The 20,255-nt window shown below is 39.0% G+C and overlaps 1 protein-coding gene across 1 annotated transcript; it reads right to left on the bottom strand.

Moving 5' to 3' along the window:
- Window positions 1-717: 717 nt before the first annotated feature.
- On the bottom strand, window positions 718-20,252 carry LOC140156756 (UPF0415 protein C7orf25 homolog). Its single transcript, XM_072179717.1, has 9 exons — window positions 20,170-20,252; window positions 8,796-9,004; window positions 7,495-7,738; window positions 5,907-6,044; window positions 4,750-4,859; window positions 4,376-4,565; window positions 3,012-3,196; window positions 1,956-2,036; window positions 718-1,064 (listed from the first exon to the last, which is right to left on the bottom strand). Exons 2-9 carry the CDS (start codon window positions 8,982-8,984, stop codon window positions 990-992), a joined length of 1,212 nt encoding a protein of 403 aa, XP_072035818.1. The 5' UTR covers window positions 8,985-9,004; window positions 20,170-20,252; the 3' UTR covers window positions 718-989.
- Between the last annotated feature and the right edge of the window lie 3 nt (window positions 20,253-20,255).

Raw genomic sequence — 20,255 nt, 5'->3', positions numbered from 1 at the left:
GGGGTTACTCTCATCTTGAGACGAGACTATAGGTGTGAAGCATCAAGCACACCAACATGTAACACTTACGCACTGTTGATATCCCCTATATCTTTCTCCGGGATTAAGGCTAATTTATTACGATAAATCAGATATTGAAAAGTGCTGAGAGTTAAATGCATGGATTCAATTTTGGCTGATTCAAAACAAGCAATATGTGCTTAAAATCGCACGCTAGCAATCGAGTTTGGGTAAGCGGTGGCGATTGAGGCGAGCTAGCATGATAGTCAGCCAACCAATATACATGTGTATCTTGCTTTGTGTTTAAGGAGGGTGTAGGGGTGGGTGTATGTGTATCCACATATAATGCATATATTATGCACCTGTTATCTGCAAGGGTTGCACATCTTAAAGTGGATTACAAAACTATTTGACTGTTAATTACTATGGCTATCAAAAGTCTGGTTATCAACATCAGATTAAATGTGACATGAGTACATCAACTTGTTATCTTACCTATATGTATGCATATTTTGATAAACAAATCACACCTAGGATATATAGGTATTGATGATGGTGGAGATTAGTACAAAGTTATACAGAAATAATTAAAAAATTGCAAACATTTGGAACATTACCAAACAATGATTAGAAAGATGTCAAAGGTGAGTCAAGGTGATGAATTAGGCTATTCTAGGATGCATTCACACTCCCTCTCACAACCTCTACCATAGGTTTACATCACAAAGATACAGGGTGTATGAATAGTTCCTGGAACAGCCCATTATTCTTCTAGCTACTTTAAATAACAGAGATAGGGGATGTGAGTTGCTTGGCATTCACATCAAACTTTCCTTCCGATAACGAGAGACCTGCTAACGATTTTGGTACACAATCTTTGCTATTGGTCTGCTCTGGTAATAACATCGTGGAGGATGAGGAGGATTTCCCACAATTCCCTGCTTGACCTGAGTTATAATTCCCATCATGCTCCTGTTCTTGATCAGGATTCACGAGATGGCTGATGATTGTTTCTTTTCAGTCAGAGCACGTGATTGGTGTATATGAACTGTAAAATTGACACCCTGGATTGAAAATAAAGGGAAAAACAAAAGAAACAAAATTATTAAAATAAGCAAAATTAATATTATTTCACCGAATTATACAGTTTGAAAAGCACAATGTTGCAGTAATCAACTTGCAGCATTACTTTGTGACGATATCAAATCAATTGATCTGTGAGCTATCCTGTATTAGGCCAAGTAAAATAAATAACATGTATATCGTCCCGCCCTCACCAATTTTTGGAGATTTTCAAATATTTTTATTATTTTTCTTATTTGCTCCCTTACTAAGCCATGTTAAGAAGTTCTTGGTTATCATTTATAAACACATTGCAAACACTCTCTTCAAGCTAGGGGTTATTGTTTTGTTATTTTTGAGGAAATAACAAAAATATTAGGGTCCTCACCATTTTTATGATATGTTGACAAACACTTTGCAATTGCATGATAACAAATAATGAGGGCCTCCCTTACCGATTTTTGAAAACGTCCGGACAATATACATGTTATTTTGTGAGTAAAATGAGGTGACTGATTCAAGTGATATTCAATGACTCTACCTCATTGAATTTGTACAGTGACTTGAGGAACTTCACTTGACCAAAAGCTAAAGTTTAGGCCAAATGAGTTGACTGGACTTGAATTTGAGATAACTGGTTACAAGCCTTCCAATTGGGGCAGTCAGCCATACACAATCAGTACGTCCACTTGACTGAAGTCAACAGTGGCATAGCCAGAGGGCAAAGGGGGAATCTCCTACCCCTATGGAAGACATGGCCTTTATTTTCCACACAGAGGGTGTAAGATTCAAATGTAATCAGCCATTCAGGTTACCCCAATAGCCCAATCAGGGGTTTAACAGGTGGATAATTATAGAGAGTTCAGGTGAGACAATATGAATCCACTTCTTACCTGGTTTGCAGCTGCTCTGATAAAGCCAACATTAGCTGTAGTAGTGACCGCTTGCAGAAAATCACCAGTCCCAAATATTGCCTGCAAGTGTGAAAACAACAAAATGATAAGAGATCCTACTATTTCATCAGACTACCAGCACTTTTTATTAAAGTAAATACCAACCATGTGAAGTGTACAGGAGAACTCCATTTGCCAGAGTTTGTCACCTGCAGATTTCTTTTGTCTGATGAATTCTTACAAATCTGTACCTTGTCTTAAATTATAATACTAAATGTTTTCCACCTTAAAATGAGTGAGCTTTTTAATTTAGCACTATTTACAAATCTTGATGGCCACTACTATGGGCACTACTGCCATTCTTACAGTGCCCCTCATTGGTTAATTACATGATATAATCATCTGAGTAACCAATCAAAATACAGCTTCTAGATCTCCTAGCATTATCCCTTCAGTCCATCTGACTAGCCTTCTCATATTTCTGATTGGCTCAATACATGATATACCCCTCATTGTAAACAATCAATGCCCATGGGGTAAATATCACCAAAACAACATCATCCAGTTTCAGAATATTTTTCCGAAGTCTGCCGAAATTAGTATTTTTTGCAGTATTTATCGGCATTAATTATTATTCATAAACAGTATTAATATTCATGAGGAAATGAAAGAATGGCAGCAGGTCTTTGATAAAGTACATTTCATGCACCGATTTTTGTCCATGCACAGGCATTTATTCGCGTATTACTCTGTGACACGTGTGTATCTACGAAGCGCTGACTGAGAGGCAAAATGCTATACATCGCAGGTTTTTCCTGCCCAATAACATTATTTTTTTTGGACCCCTCCTTAAAATAAACTTCATAATTTTTCAGTAGACTCTTCTACGTGCTCGATAATCAATGGGTCAACAGTCTTGCCATGCTTGCTGATCAGCCAATCAGTATGACTGTTCATCACTTCTGCGTTCATGCTCGTATACGCTGTCCGCATGGCTCACAACTCATAATTTGATATGCACTTTAGGTACTCATATTCCTAATAAGCCTGTCTTACCTTGGCCCTAGTTTTGACCTTGTTACTCCCTTCTAATAACTGGGTTCTCTCAGATAAACAATCATCTACTGCATGTATTCTAGATATAAGCTCATTAGCTCTCATTTTTTCATTTGGACCTGCTATAGTCTTCAAGATGTTCTGGAAATCCTTCAGTGCTGTCTTGCAAGCATAGAGCTCTTTACCTATATAAATACAGATAAAACAAAAACACATATCAGAGATGCCAGTCAGTGTTGTCAAAAAATCCTGAAATGGCAAAAAAATCCTGAAAAATGTACTTTGCCTATACATTTGTACAGGATCATCCGAAATTAGGAAATTTCCTGAAGACTGGCAACACTGCATAATGGATACATGACTTAGCTTTAATTGGGAATGTTGGAGTATGAAAGAACTTCTGCTTGAGGCCTCAAGTTCATGGCTGTTTTACTTTGGATTTGGACGACTCGAGCGTCTTGGCAATTGAGACTCGCCCACCATTTGAACAAAATTGTCCATCCTAATTTGACCTTTCAAATATTAACTATTAACTTCTCCTGTTCCAGAGGTAAATTGCCCGTCCTAAATGATGGGTGGCTTTTAAAATGCAGATCTAGACCCAGGATATAGATTTAGATTTACATAAATTGCTGCTGACCAGGTCAGCATTTACTTAAAAGCTAACACTCTAAAGAAATGACTATAAAATATGACAGTTTATCAGGTAAGGGTTTTCCATCTTTATATTTGTATGGGGCTTCATAGGAAACCATCATGTCACACTTGGCACACACAAAGCATGGAGATAACCAAAACTTTCTATGAGCAATTTTTATCTACACATTAGTCATCCTTATCCAAGGATCAGAAATGCCACTTACAGAGATGCCAGTCAGTTTCACTCAAAAAACCTGAAAAGCGTGTGAATGCAGGCCAAAAAGCCCAAAAAACAGGCTGAAAATAAATAAAAGCGCGGGAATTTGAACTCACAAAAAACCTGAATTCAGGTTAAAAACTGAAAACTGGCATCTCTGCACTTAGGATGTGCACATATAGCATAAGAGGCAGCTTGTGGGAATCCTTGCATCTAAATGATGACGCTAAAGATGATATTGAAGGGGTGTGGTTCAAAACAAAAAATCGCACACATTTCAACGAAAATAGTTTGATTATTATGATCAAATTGATTTGTTTAGGAAGATTCATTATACATGTAGGAGCAGGTCTGCTGTTTCCATCCTTCAAGAAGAGGCGCCATTCCCTATCCTTGCACCAGCCTCCACAAACCCTTACGCCCTTGATACAAACAATTACTTCCTGTGGTGGTCCACACCCAAACTACCCACTCTAACACTGCTTAATACATCTATTTTAGTTCTCACCTTGTAAAAATGCATCTAATTCTGGTAATAAAGGTTGTAATCTTTCCTGTTCTGCCAATTCACTTATAAGTGGCTCTGGAAATGTATACCAACATCCGCCGTGAGTAAGCTCTGATACCAACGCTATTAACGTGGTCACATCCAGGTTTACTTTGGTAAAATTGTCTATTTCAGACAGGGCAAGCATATTCTGTAAAATCAAAAATACATCAAACACAACAAAATTATTTCACATAAGAATGAAAAAATGTTGCATTTATGGCTAAATTTTCAAAATGTTTAATTTTAATTTTATACAAGCATTTTTAAAACAAACAAAAATCTGGGTTATTTGGACACATAAAACAGTTTTGTTTTGTTTTTTGCGGCCGTACCTCAGATACTGGAGTAGAGAATACAGGTGGGTCTGGTTTAGATATTTCAGATTCTTCCTCAGTGGCAAATGTTTGACCATGGACTACAGCTCCTTGATCCTGCAACTCATCTGCAAACAAGAAATCAGAAAACAGGTTTTAAACTCGGCAAAATATAATAGTAATTTTAGTAATTGGCAAATTCCTTCAGCAGTATTCGACTGCTCTTCCTGCTTATTGCGTAAACAGAATTACGTCACATGTTGCTACACGACTTGATCAGCAAATGAGGTGCAGATGTGAAGATGGCATGATTCAATTAGCCAATCTGAACCCCACTTCCGTGTTTACGCTATAAACAGCGCCAAATCGTCAGACCGCTGAAGAACCTTGCCGGAAACTATAAACACTTTGGTTGTGATCATTTTAGGTCAAAAGAAAACTTTAGCTAAGTTTCAGACACCATCAGTTGATGGTTATTCATGCATTATTGGGGAAAATAATATTCAAGAAAACTTTCCACCAAGTTTATTAGCCATTTTTCTCATTAGATATATTGATCTATTTTTAAAACATCAAAATACAAAGAAACACTGATTCTCAAAGACCACGTATATCCAACTTGCCTCAAATTTGAGATGATGATCAGAAACACTTGCCTCATATAATAAAACTGAAATAACATGTTAAGATTTAATAGAGAGATTTAGAAACTTGATTTTGCATCCAGGCTGCAGACCTATAATTGACCTTTAGTGAAAATAGTTGAAAATGCTCAAAAAAGCTGAAAAGCTACATGAAATTGGGGTAAAATAGCTCAACATGAAATTGGGGTAAAATAGCTCAAATTGGGCTGAAAATAAAAGAAAACACCAAAATTTGAGCAACAGCAGAAGCTACAATCTGCTAAAAAGCTGAAAAGTTTCAGGTCTGAGCCTGGCAAAATTCAGATTGTTTCATCATATTATGCTCCTGGAGCTTTACAGAATAAATGCCATGAAAAACATCAACAAGATATGCTCTGGGAGCACACCTACCTGCTATTGCTTGTATTATTCCTGCATAGAATACCACATGTATAGTTGGTGGGCTATAGTTGATAGGATGTTGTCGGCTTGCATAGGAATACAGACTGGCCTGTTCTATTATATCATGTTATGCTCCAGGAGCACACCTACCTGCTATTGCTTGTATTATTCCTGCATAGAATACCACATGTATTGTTGGTGGGCTATAGTTGATAGGATGTTGTTGGCTTGCATAGGAATACAGACTGGCCTGTTCTATTATATCATGTTCTCCATATTCTCCCTCGCCTGGTAAGATAATGATCATATAAGAATAGGAAATAATATATCCGTTTGCAAAACAAAACATGCACGCAAGGTTGCAATCATTTGAAAACAAGGTCAATAATCTCAAAGCTGCAACATGGGCAATATTTGCTCTAAACACTAACTCAGCAGCATAGCCAGCCTTCTAGTGTGAGTGGGCAAAGACATATTTTTGTCCCCCATTTTCATCCCATTTTTTAGTCATTTAATGACATTTTACTCTTTGCTGTCCCCATTTATACCACTGCACTAACTATAAACAAGTTTGATGAAATTGATGTTTTCTATGAAAAGTTACATTTATTGCCATTATATTTAAGAAATAAAGGGTAATGCATGATCCTTTACGAAAATAATGTGTCGAGGCAGTAAAGCGTAAATAATGGGTGAGGCGCAGCGAACCCATTATTTAAACGTTTTACTGCCGAGGACACATTATTTGCATGTAAAGGATAATGCTGTACCCTTTATTTCTATTCTATTACCACAAAATAGTGTAATTTAAAGAGAAAATATCAATTTTTTCCCCAAATATTTCAAGTTGTTTATCTCAAGGTTGAGCGCATACGCGTAGCCAAAGCGTATGCACATTCCAATAACACAACCTAACATTCCATTCTCCCCTATAAGCAGGTATGCACATACAATAACACACCCCTGACATTCCATTCTCCCCTACATAAGCAGGTGTGCTGTGCGCTCTGCTGTGCGCTGTGATGATAGAAGAACATAAAGTTTGTTGCCCTTGACACTTTATCGCCAATTAATGGTCTGTCATGTGACGCGTTTCAACAAATCACAGTGCACGATTTTGAATAATGGGTCGTGGGGGTAATAGAATATCCAATAAAAACAAACATACAAATGATCTACTTTTAATATGTGCATTTGATGACAACACACTGCATGAGCAATACTTTCCTCCGACACAACCTAAAGTTTCAAGAAAATTGGTCATTGTTTTGTAATGAAGAAAATATTTGAAAGTAATTTTCAATGTTTGTTTTCATCTAACTAATGTTTCAGTAGTTAGTTAGCAAAGATTCAAGCCACAAACATGAGGGTTGATCGTTAACAAACATGGAAGCACAAATTCATGCTGTGGTTTGTCGATATCAAGGTCGTGTTTGCTGTTAAAATTTCACTTCATAAATCAGTATTACTGTGAATTATATTAATTATTGAAGTGAATTAGGCCATAATTCAACATTTCAGGGGTTTAGTTGCTTCGAAAATGATGTGCATAATGTAATTTGAGGCAGCTTTAGAGCCTATGAAAGCAGGTAATGAAAGCTGTATCTAGGTATTTATCTGCATCACATTTTTATATGATGCATTTATATAATAGTTTTGAGAACTGTGTCACATTTTGCAATGCGACACAAGGTAAATCGAACCAAGGTGTTGAACACCCTGAAGCAGTGTAATGTACCTTGCCATATTCTGTGTAGAGCTTTGGCTTTCCTAGCAGTAATCTTTATCCAAGCCCTACCACCATGGCCAACAACATCTAACAGTAATGTACTCTCTTGACCATACTCATCTAGGTAGTGGACAGGTCTCAGGACACTGGTCACTTCACCAAATGACTCCGCTGTGTAGATGACTGCTTCCAAGTGGCTAAGATTGGTGCTTTTTAAATGGTTCTCTTTTACTGGGATCTGTCCTTGTTGGAGCTATGGGTAGAAAAATGAGATACATGGCATATTAAGATACAAACACTAGAATCAAAAATGCATTCATATCAACATTTGCTTTTAGTGTTCAGATGAGAATGATTTTGATTTGAACAAGATTAACTAAAGGAAAATTCAATTGTTTGATATTTCCAAGCTCTAGAATAAGGAAGTAGTCTTGAACTGGACACATTTGTAGATGTCACTCAGCAAGAAAGAAATCAAAACTAACAAACTCCCTCTTTCTCTCACCCCCATACATATACCCACACAAAATCTACATCCATACGTAGGACCACCCCCACCCCTACATGTGTAATACATGCAAATGTATGCAAACAGCAACATATCTCCTGAGTTCTATTCGTCTTATTGCAGCTAGGCACATATTTTAGCCTTACCATGGGCTCTTAGAGTTTTATGTTTTTAAGTATTTTTATACTATTTGCCATCTGTTAACACCTTGCAGAAAGCGTGGACAACTGGACATCCATGATACCCATGTGTTTTGTTACAAAGTGATTTCTCAGTGTGTCCTCAATCAAAAGCATCACACACACACTTTACACACATTTTCATGTCCTTGTGTCTATCTGTCGCTGTCGCCTCTCTCCTTCTGAGGAATTGTTCTGATGATAAAAATTGGAATTAAAGATACTAGTTCATGTCTAACATCACTGCCAATCAAACTCAGAGATGGTTTGTTTATGATTTGTCATAATGATTGAAATTTCTGAATGCAGTGGAAAACAGCACTCACTTTGGTTAGTTTTTCATCTTAAAACATACTGTCTCAAAAGTTAGGAACTCCTTTTTCTGAACACACCATATTAAAAGTGCTTCGAAAACTTGCTTTTTGCTTCGTAAAGGTACAAAAATGTACCAACATTTTCAACAATTCCCTTTCTCCAATGAAGGCACCAGATGAATCAACCTCTCTTTTATGCGCTACTAACCAATCATAGGCCATGTGGACTGGAGTTTAATTGACAGAATCATCCGACGTGAAATAGTTTCTTTATCTCTAACTTTATTATAATTCCATTGCCTGACTTACAGATTTAATGAAGGACTGCTCAGCTTGAATCTTCTTGATGAGTTTATTAATGCCTTCTATAACATGATTGTTAGATTTTTCTTTCAATGCTTGAGCACGATCAAGAAGCCTGGATGCACGCAGTTGGCAAGCTTGTCTAATGTTTGCTGCAATTCTTGGGTCTATTCCATAAGCCATGATGACAATCATGCACAGATGCAGACCATATTCTGTCAAAACAAATAAGCAATGTTCAAGTTTAGTAAATGTTTTGATAAAGAGGGGTTTTGTTTATAACAAAAACAGACAGCAGTCAACTACAATATTAACTCCAAAAGCGTCTTTGATTTCTTGAAATACTTTTTTATTACATATGATAAAGTGAATCCTTCGGCCCTCTACAATGTACACAAAAAAGTGTGTAACCTTAATGCATTAATTTTACAATCAACAAAAATAAAAGTACCGCACTATAATTGTTTGTCAGTAGAAGGAGAAATCTCAGTTGGATGGATGGAAGACGGATGAAGATGCAATTAAAATTAACGTAAATAACAGGTAACCAACACGCAAAAGGGTGCACCTCCGTGTATATGCAGGTTGATCACTCAGTCTCTCCCTGATAGTCATAATACAACCACATGATATATGACGACTATCATGGAAGACTGAGTTCCGCAGTCTAGACTCATGTCTGGTTTTGTGGGAGCGGGTCACATATATGTGACCCGTTCTGACAAAACCTGGAACAAGTCACATTTTTGACATTTCATGATTTGAATAACTAGAATTACGCGGTTCGTAATTAAGGTGGTATCATAAACATCAATATCAAAAATTATAAACACTCAGCCTATGAGGACAGGAAAGCGTTGATGGGTGTAAAATTAGTAATATGTTATTTCATTTTACAGGGTTTTTTAAACAAATTTCATAAAGAGCTGCAGTGTACAAAATGTATGTACTATACTGTTTCTGACATTCATAGTCACTGGACAAGAGTTGGTTCTCAGGGAAATTTGATCCTATATCTTTGTCGCAACACATAATCTGACAGTAGAAAATTAAGTTATGGGGAGCAGGGGGCTTTAGCATTCAACAACCTTCCAACTGCTGCAAAAGCACCACTTCCAGCAGTCAATCCAGCTAAGCCTGGAACTTTTAAAGAATTGCATCTTAATAATAATGCTTTTTTATAAATTAATTTGCCTAGTGCCGTACTATTACGCTGTCTTTCCTATTCGGCGAGGATGACAATTTTGACCTTCTCGTCTGTTTACAAATAGAGAGGTACCGTAAAACGGGGTGACTTTGGACGGTGGGGTGACTTTGGACACACATGGGAAAAACTATTATTTCATGTAGGCTGTTTTACCTTAAAATTTCTAAGAATATTTTTATATGCTCTTATGTGGTAATGTATGGACATTACAAATGACTAAAGTTTCCCAGTATAATGTGTTATCTTATATGTTTTTCATAACTTTTTAGCTGGGCCCATAAAATACAGGATTTTTGTGGTGGTCAAACTTTCGCTACTCCACCGGAACATAAGAGTGCATTGGAAACTCAAGCCTGTTGGTTGGATAGTGAACACAGATGAATCAAGAACCTACTTGGATAGTTATGATATCTACCCACTCTTTTAAGAAATTAAAACCCACTCTCTTGAAAGAATTTAAAAGCAGGCTGTGTCCAATGTCACCTCAGGGTTTGGCTTCCTTTCCGGGGTGACTTTGGACATAATAAACGAATACCAAAAAATTGGACACTTTGTTTAAAAAATACACCACAGTGACCATGCCCTACCCCAACAGCGTCCTCTGTGCTCCTACCCACCTCACAACTACTTCCACCCTCTCCATTGCTCTACTCTTCATGTCGGGGTGACTTTGGACATGCACTTGAATACATGGTGTCCAAAGTCACCCCAAATCCAGGGGTCACTTTGGACAAACTTTGCCCCCAAAAAATTATCGGAAAATAAAATTAACTTGAGTTGACTCTATCATACTATGGGCATGAACTGTCCTCTATTGGTACTTGCCAACCCCAACATGAAACTCAGAATTCTACTGATCATTATAAAAATATTTACGACAATACATTAAAATTGTCCAAGGAGGTTGGTGCGCATGCGTCGACGGAGGTTTGCTTTTTTCAGACCTGGAGGTCGTGGGATTTTACATCCATCAAAATCCCTGTTTATGTTTTCCATCCATCCATAAACTCTCTCCAGATTTGCTCATTTAACGTCTATTGAGCAAGTAGTGTGGTTTGTTGGTAGTTTAAGACTTTTATATCACCAAAAATCTGTGTTGAAGTTTTGTAGTCATCTGACCCAATAGCGGCCATTTTGACATTGAGTTACAACCTACAGTCAGTGACAGTCAGTCTGTCAACGAGGGTTTTTTTTCATCCAACTAAACCCTATTGCGTAGCTATGGCGGGCTAGACCAGTAGTGCCTTGGACCGCGGGACGGTGGTTGTGAGAAACTCTACCGGTGGGGTTAGGTTGTCCCTCTCATATGCCTTGTTTTGAGCATTTTCATGCTTGTGTTTACATGCCTCTTTCATGTTGTCGATTGCATGAATGTATGACCCCATGTTTACATTTCATGATTTGCATCTTCATTATCATGATTATACATACCTGTATATTTATCGCTTTTTCTATTTATTGATAATTACTTTGTATATTGATTCTTGTGAGCGTGCGCGCGCCAATTGCGTTAGTGCTAGCTTAATATTATTGTAACTTGCAAGCTGGATTAATTGTTGTCCTCACATTGCCATCGGCAATTGCTTGCTTGTTAATGTTTATCTCATGTATATATTCGATTGCTGTATTTATTTATATAATGTATACACCGCCAATTGGCGCTGTCACTGTTCAATGATATGTATTTATATTTTTGTACCATAATACATTGCTGTGCGTGCAGCCATGCGCATCAAAATTTGCGCTAGTCGTGCTCCATTGATTTGATTGATATTGTAAGTTGGATTGTTTGAATTTTAAAATCCTTCCTGTCATTTGCTAGACAGACTTACATGTTTTGTATAATACATGTAAATTCTGTATACTGTATTATCATACATGTATACATTGCCATCGGCGTTGTCATATTGCCATATATTTTTGTATCATATTTATATTGCTCAATTGCGTGCTAATTGCATATTTCTTGTGACATTCATTGCATTTCATAATTGCAAGCGCTCTTATTGTACGATAATTGCATGCGCGCATGATTGATTTGCCTTGCCTTATTTGGGCTCTTGTGTTACTATCTATGCATACCATTGTATATTATATATTGTGTATTTATTATTTTTAAAATATTTTGTGCTCGAAGCCGAGGGTAAAGTTTGTCAGGTACGCCACGCTTGCGCCAAGTTTTGGTTGACTGTATAGTGTCATCACTACACATTCTAATCCTGCTTTAAAAGATCGCGTGAGCGTAGTTATCCCCGACGCTAGTTTTCATCAGCCTAATTCTCTAGTGCTGCTGTGAAAACTCCCTGCTCGCCCCATGAGACCTGACATTGTTCTGGTCTCTTTATTATTCATTGTTGGATTTGGCTTACAGATCCACCAAACCTGGATGGAACATATGCCTGATACTCTTCAGTATCAACCCTCAATGTCAAATGAGATCAGTTTAGCAGCGTGTATACTGATATTGGACTCTGTCATGTTTGACATTTGCTTAAAAAGTTACCTTTTTCAGAGTCTTCATTGAGCAGCGACGTAGAGTTTTTGCTCAAAAATCGAGCGGAAGAGAATGACATAGATAGGAATAGATGGGTCATCAATAAATCGGACAGGATACTGAGTGAAAATGAGAAAACTGTGCTTGAAAAAGGACTTAACTACGCCGTCACGCCGCGGGAAATTCCGATGAAAGAATACATTGTAAACACGGAAGTAGCATGTCGCCAACTTGCCCCAGCAAAAGCTCAAAGCTTACGAGCGGATGTTGTTAAGTGTCTTCGCAAATCCAAAGTGCCGCCGTGTAACATCAAGAAAGGTGAGCAGAAAGCTCTGTTTGACTTGAAAAAGATGAAAATATCACGATCTTACCGGCCGACAAAGGTCGTGCCACTGTAGTTCTTAATACCAGTGACTATGAAGATAAGATGGAGTCTCTGCTCAATGATCAAACCACATACCAAAAGCTAGCTAAAGACCCCACGCCAGCATACAAACGTGAGCTTATTGGTATAATACGCGAATGGCAACACAGTGATCCCATTCCTCAAGACATTAAACACAAAATCTACCCCACAACTGAGGAAGTCCCTAAAGTCTATGGCACTCCCAAAATTCACAAACCGGAAGCTCCTCTCCGACCCATAGTGTCTAGCATTGGCAGTCTGAGTTACAATGCAGCCAAAGTACTTGCCAATATCCTCAGTCCCTTAGTAGGTAAAACTGAACACCACATCCACAACAGTGGTGAGTTAAGTGGAAAAAGTTAAGAACTTGGAAGTACCTCCAGGGCAGAAGTTGATATCATATGATGTCTCTGCCCTTTTCACGAGCATTCCCGCATTACCAGACGCGATTCAAGCTGTCAGGGACAAATTGGAGAAAGACGCTACGCTAAAGGATCGCACCCCCCCTCAAAATTAACCATATCCTGGAACTCCTCACTTTTTGTCTCAATACCACCTATTTTGTTTACAAAGGACAATATTACAAGCAAACCCATGGTGCGGCGATGGGTTCCCCCGTCTCTCCCATAGTGGCCAACCTATACATGGAGAGTTTCGAGGTCAAGGCTCTTGCTACAGCCCTCGCCCCGTCGAAATGGTTTCGCTATGTCGACGATACGTTAAATCCTCATCCACGAATATGACATAGATGGATTTACATCGCACATCAACAGCCTAGACAAGAACATTAAGTTCACAAACGAACCTGAACAGGAGGGTAAACTCCCGTTCTTGGACACGTGTATTCATGTTGAGGATGACGGTAGCACCAAGGTCACCATATATCGCAAACCAACACACACTGACCAATACCTGAATTTTGACTCGAACCACCATCTGGAGCACAAAAGGTCAGTGGTCAGAACGCTAATGGACAGAGTGGACAAATTAGTCACTACAGAGGAGGACAAACAACAGGAAAGGAGCCATGTAAAATCTGCACTCAAGGCAAACGGCTATAAGTCCTGGATGTTTAAAACCCCAAACCAAAAAAAAAAGAAAGATCGCAAAGAAACAACTGGACAGTATGAGAGAAAAATCAATGTCCCGCTGCCATACATCAAAGGACTTTCTGAGAAACTATCCTATATTTTCCGTGACCACGGGTCAACGCTACCACAAACCGGTCAATACCATCAGATCTTTCCTAGTACATCCGAAGGACAAAACCCCAAAACCCAATAAATGTGGTGTAATCTACAAAATCAGTTGCCCCGACTGTGAGAACACTTATGTTGGTGAGACAAGCAGATCTCTCGGCACCCGTTTCAAAGAACATACTAGAACCACTGCCCCGAACAGCAGTCGGTGATCACAAAGCTGATCATAAACATGATATTAGTATTGAAGATGTGGAAGTCATCGGTAGAGAAGACCATTTTTGGAACAGAAAGATCAGGGAAGCCATAGAGATTAAGACACAAAGACCCACGCTCAACAGGGACGCCGGATACGACCTGCCCGCCATCTACAATGATCTGCTGACACTTGACCACCCATCGGGTGGTCATGTGACCGGAGGATTGTAAACAAAACATCACTACGCTGAATGAAGACGCCGTGATGGTGTCGCAAGCTACGTCGCTGCTCAATGAAGACTCTGAAAAAGGTAACTTTTTAAGCAAATGAGATCAGTTTAGTTAGTCAGAATTATTTTAACCACTTCCCGGCCCTATTGGAAGTCCTAAGCAACACAGGACCCCAATCTTTGAGGATTACGAGTTGTAATCGGCCGTGGAAGATCACCTTGTGTTATATTTCCATACTGATGCTCGCACGTGCAGGTGACTTACATCCCAATCCAGGTCCCTACACACCAAAATTCCCATGTATGATCTGCAGCAAAGCGGTTAAATGGAATCAGCATGCGCTAGGGTGCGACGGGTGCATGGAATGGTGCCATTCGGATTGCCTGAACATGGACCTGTCAACTCACGAAGCACTTGCCAATTGCAGCGTCTCCTGGATTTGTATTAAGTGTGGACTGCCAAACTTTACTGACTCATTCTTTAGTACATCTAATGTCACCGTGTCCAACTCATATTCAATTTTGTCAACTGATTTTGATTTAGAAACTAACACTAGCCACGCTAGTTGTAATAGCTCTGGGCCAAAAAGCCCTCCTCTGGCGGCATCTTCGCCTAGAGCGACCAGTGGTGTTCATATTAAGCGTACTACTCCTGGCAATAATAACAGGCCGGCCAAACGTAGTAACCTGAAAGTGTTAGTCATCCACTTTCAAGGTATACGGGGCAAGATTTCTGAATTGGCTTGTTGCATAGACACCAATAACCCTGATGTCATCATAGGGACAGAAACCCATGTGGATTGCTCCATTAATAGTAGTGAATTGTTCCCACCACAGTACCAAATAGTCAGAAAAGACCGTGACTTTGGTTCTGCTGTTAGAGGGGGAGTTCTGATTGCAGTTAAGAACGACCTCATCGCCACTCACAGAATTGATCTCGATTCAAACTGTGAAGTTGTCTGGATTTCTATCTCAGTCCAAGGGATGAAACAGATCATTGTTGGTGCTTTCTATCGATCGCATCAATTTAGTAACACCACTGAGTACTTGGACCAACTTAGGGATTCGCTCAGCAAGATCAAAAGATCTAATCGTAGCCATATCTGGCTTGCTGGCGATTTTAATCTTCCCGGAGTCGACTGGGATTCTCAGAGTGTCACCCCTAATTCCCAGTATGTTGGACTTTCCAAACACATGCTTGAGATTGCTGCAGACTTTGGCCTTGAGCAAATGGTCACTAAACCTACTCGAGGCAAAAACATCCTTGATTTATTTTTCACCAACAATCCAACCCTGGTTGAAAGGTTTTCACTTATCCCAGGGTTGAGTGATCATGACGGTATCCCCATGATCATAGTCAGCTCTAGGCCCAAGGTGATTAAAACCAAGCCTAGAAAGGTCTTTCTATATCAGAAAGCTGACCTCAGTGCCATCAGAAATGATCTCAAGCAATTTAGTGATACTCTGATTTCTAGTGATCCTTCATCATGCTCTGTGAGTGACCTATGAGTTGACTTTGAGAAAGCGGTCAAGAATTCCATGGATTCCCACATTCCGACTCGCATGGTCAGTAAGCGCAATCTGACCCCTTGGATAGGGAGGAATATTAAGAGACAGCTGAAAAAGAAACAGCGTGTGTTTAACCATAAACAGAAAGTCGGGGACCAGGAATCTCTTGATCGCTTCCATGATTTGCACAAGGCCACTCAGAAAGCTACGAGGAAGGCTCACAGAGAGTTTATCAACTCTGTTTGTCTAGATTCCAGCAAAAAGTTCTGGTCCTTCATGAAGAATTTGAAGACCGACTCTGTTGGCATATCTACCCTGAGATCCAACTCAGGTGTTCTGGAATCTGACAACCATGTTAAGGCTAACATTCTCAATGACCAATTCAAATCTGTTTTTACCAATGAAGATGACACATTACCAACATTAGGACCTAGCAATTATCCCACAATACCAGACATTCAAATTTCACAAGAGGGCATCATTAAACTCTTACAGAACATCAAGATTCACAAAGCCCCAGGGCCTGATGGTATTCCTGCCTATATACTCAAGGTTGCAGCCGAGGAGATAGCCCGGCATTATGTATGATTTTCGAAAGATCCTTGGAGTCTGGCGAACTACCATCAGATTGGCTTAGTGCCAATATTAGCCCAATTTTCAAGAAAGGAGACCGAACAGCTGCCTCGAACTATAGGCCCGTCTCTCTCACAGCCATATGTTGCAAGGTCTTAGAACATGTCATCCATTCACACATCATGCCAGTGTTCGATTTTCATCTATTTTTTTGTGTAGCAAAAATTGCTACTCACTTTCAGATTTGAGTAGCAATTCCAAAATTTTGAGTAGCAGTTTGTTTTCACCATATTTTATCGATTTTTTTGTATTTTCTTATCTTCTCACAGATTACTCAATCCCAGTACTCAATGCTTAAAAAAATGTTATGCAACTGCAGTGTTGCAGACCGAATGTGGTTCAAAATTCGGCACCTAAACTTCGTAAGCTGATTATCGTGTGCCCTAGCTCGAGATACTCTAGCTAAAATACAGGTTTACATTTACTATCTTACATTATCTTGCTGTATTTCAGCTAGAGCTCCAAACGACAAGCTTCCGGGTTTTTTGGAGAACAATACTGTTACGTAAGATGAAGAAGAAACCCGCCTCGGAGCCCGCCCTACTCATTATTTCATTGTACTTATTGCAATTTGCCTCCACACATTACGTAATCAACACAAAGCTTTTGTGAGGATTAGTGAGTGGATAAGAAATTGACAGTGGAGGATCTGAAGGACACGCCGATTGTTAGTTGTCAATCATGAATTGCCGCAACGTATTAATATTTTACTGCATAGCATTCCGCAAACACCAAGACCAAATTATGCCGTATTTTTCAAAAGATCATCTCATATGAAGTAAGCTGAATGCGATCTGTACTTTTGTAACATTCCGATCGCTTTTGATCACCTATTATCGACGAATTTGCTTGAAAACACGTGAGTTCATGTTGTGTAAACATAATTAGCATAGACACAAATGAAATTACGATGCAATACAATGCAATTTGAATGCGCAGCAGATCTATAGAAATAACTTTGCCTGGTTTTATGCAGAATTAGACCCTGTCTGGTGTGCCCTTTCTAAACGCAAATTTTCCTTCAGTAATCAAGAGAAGTCCTACATTTTTGAGTAGAGGAAATTCACTAATTTATTAGCTGAAGCATTAAAATAATGTGAGGAATCTATGAAATCCTAAAAATCTTGTATAATTTTGGAAGATTGTCGGCAAGGACACACAATATTTCCATCTCACCACTGAACTATACACCATATAAACAGTGCTACTTCTATGACGTCATAAAATTAATATGCACGTTTTTAGTTATCTGGTAATACATGGAAGTTTGTAACACAACACATTTGGAAATAAATTTGCATACAAGGGAGGATACTGTATTTAGTTTAATGGCGTAAACATCACGATTTAGGGACTTTTGAGTCATATTTTTGTGGATTATTTTCTTGGAAATAGAATTTATGGAAACATTTTTGACTTCGACAAATGGCAACTTGCAAATGATGGTATATCAGCGTGGTTCACGATCGCAAGTAGGCATTTTTCCCCAATTTTTTGGGATCGCATTTTTTGCTACTGGTCTGTGTAGTTGAGTAGCAGTTTGTAAAAAATGACTCGCATTTTGCGATGCGAATCCAGGTAAATCGAACACTGCATCATGCATCATTTTGATAAACATTCTGTTCTCACCACAAAACAACATGGCTTCAGACGCAACCACTCATGCGAATCACAACTTTTATTAACAACACATGACCTGGCCCTTTCACTACATTTTTGTAAATAACAGACAACAAACTGATCTTGTAATTATGGATTTTAGCAAGGCATTTGATACGGTACCACACAATCGCCTTCTCCTTAAATTACAACACTATGGCATCCATAACAACATCCACACATGGATAGCAAATTTCCTTATGCACCGTAAACAGAGGGTCGTTGTCGGGGTGAACACTCGGCTTGGACAGATGTGTTATCTGGCGTTCCCCAGGGCACGGTGCTAGGACCTTTGCTATTCCTCATATATATCAATGACTTGCCACAAAACATACAATCTGAAGTCCGGCTCTTTGCCGATGATTGTGTTATCTATAGGCAAATAGTTCACAATCATGACCATGATCAACTCCAGGATGACTTAAACACACTTGTCAAATGGCAGAATGATTGGCAACTACATTTCAATATCCAAAATGTTTAGTCATGAGGATCACCCATGCACGTTCGACTAAAATGTTTGATTACAAATTGGGAGACAGCATTTTAGAAGAGACAAAATGCCATCCCTACCTAGGAGTTGAGATTTCCAACAATCTTTCATGGTCAAATCACATTCACCGCAACACATCATCTGCAAACAGACAATTAGGATTTATTAGAAGAAACTTGTACTCTTGCACCAAGCAAATCAAACAAAATGCCTACATGTCACTTGTAAAGCGCCCCACATTGAATATGCCAGTTCAGTGTGGGACCCCCACCAAAAAGATCTAAGTAACAAAATTGAGATGGTGCAGCGCCGCGCAGCGCGCTTTGTTATGAATGACCACAAAAGAACTAGTAGCGTCACTAACATGCTGAAGGAGCTGGATTGGTGTTCTTTAAAAGATCGTAGAACAGCCAATAGGTTAACCATCCTCCACAAGGCTAGAGAGGGTCTCCTGCCCCTGCCGGTCGACGACCTCCTTCTGCCGGTCCAACGTCCTTCTAGGCACTCTCACCTCATATCAAATCATAACCGCAAACAAAGACTGTTATAAGTACTCGTTCTGGCCAAGGACAGTACAGGACTGGAACAAGCTACCCTACCACATCACCACGATACAAGACTTCAAAGATTTCAAGAACCAAGCAACCAACTACCTAAAGCAACTCCAATAAACAGCAATCCGCATGCGCACAACTATTCCTGTTCGTCTGGCTTCACTTGAAGCGTTGAGCAGTATTGCTACAGATACAGATACACCCCGTTTTAAGGTAGACAAAAGATCGTTCCACTTGTCCAAACACTCAAGTATCAGAAGGATGGTCCACAATAGCGTGATTCGCGTAACATGAATAGGGATTAAAAAGGCTGTCAAGTACATGTAGAACCATGTGCTTCTTTTGTCCAATTTGCCATCAACATTTCATATGGAAACAGTTCAGACCCAGAACACGATCATGTCAGAAATTAATATTTTGTTCTGGGACTGATTTAATATTCGGACTAAAATTTGCCATAACCATGATAACTGTATAAATTTATGTCTTTTAATTATTTTAATTTCAGACCCCTGGGCACCCATGGAAAACAGTGTTCACACTGATTGGGTTTTCCCAGGCAAAATAAGATCTAATACTAAATAAATAAATAATCACAACATTTGATTTCCATGCATGAATAAGTTCAGTGCATGCACACTTGCATGCATGCATGTTTTACATATTTTTTCTGAGAAAATGACGACCTGAGACTTTGCAAATCAACCTCAAATTTCGCCGATACCACATTTATTTACCCTTTTAAGCTATCGATACAAGCAATTAGTAAATCAGCCTATAATTATCTGCAAAACATACCAATTTTCCAACATTCCGTGAAAACAGCTCAGATGTTGATGGGCTTTTAATTGACCTTAGGATTAAACAAGCCGTAGAGGGCTCAC

This window comes from Amphiura filiformis, chromosome 7 (genome assembly GCF_039555335.1).
Source record: "Amphiura filiformis chromosome 7, Afil_fr2py, whole genome shotgun sequence".
NCBI lineage: Eukaryota > Metazoa > Echinodermata > Ophiuroidea > Amphilepidida > Amphiuridae > Amphiura > Amphiura filiformis.
This window is presented reverse-complemented; position numbering and strand designations above follow the sequence as displayed.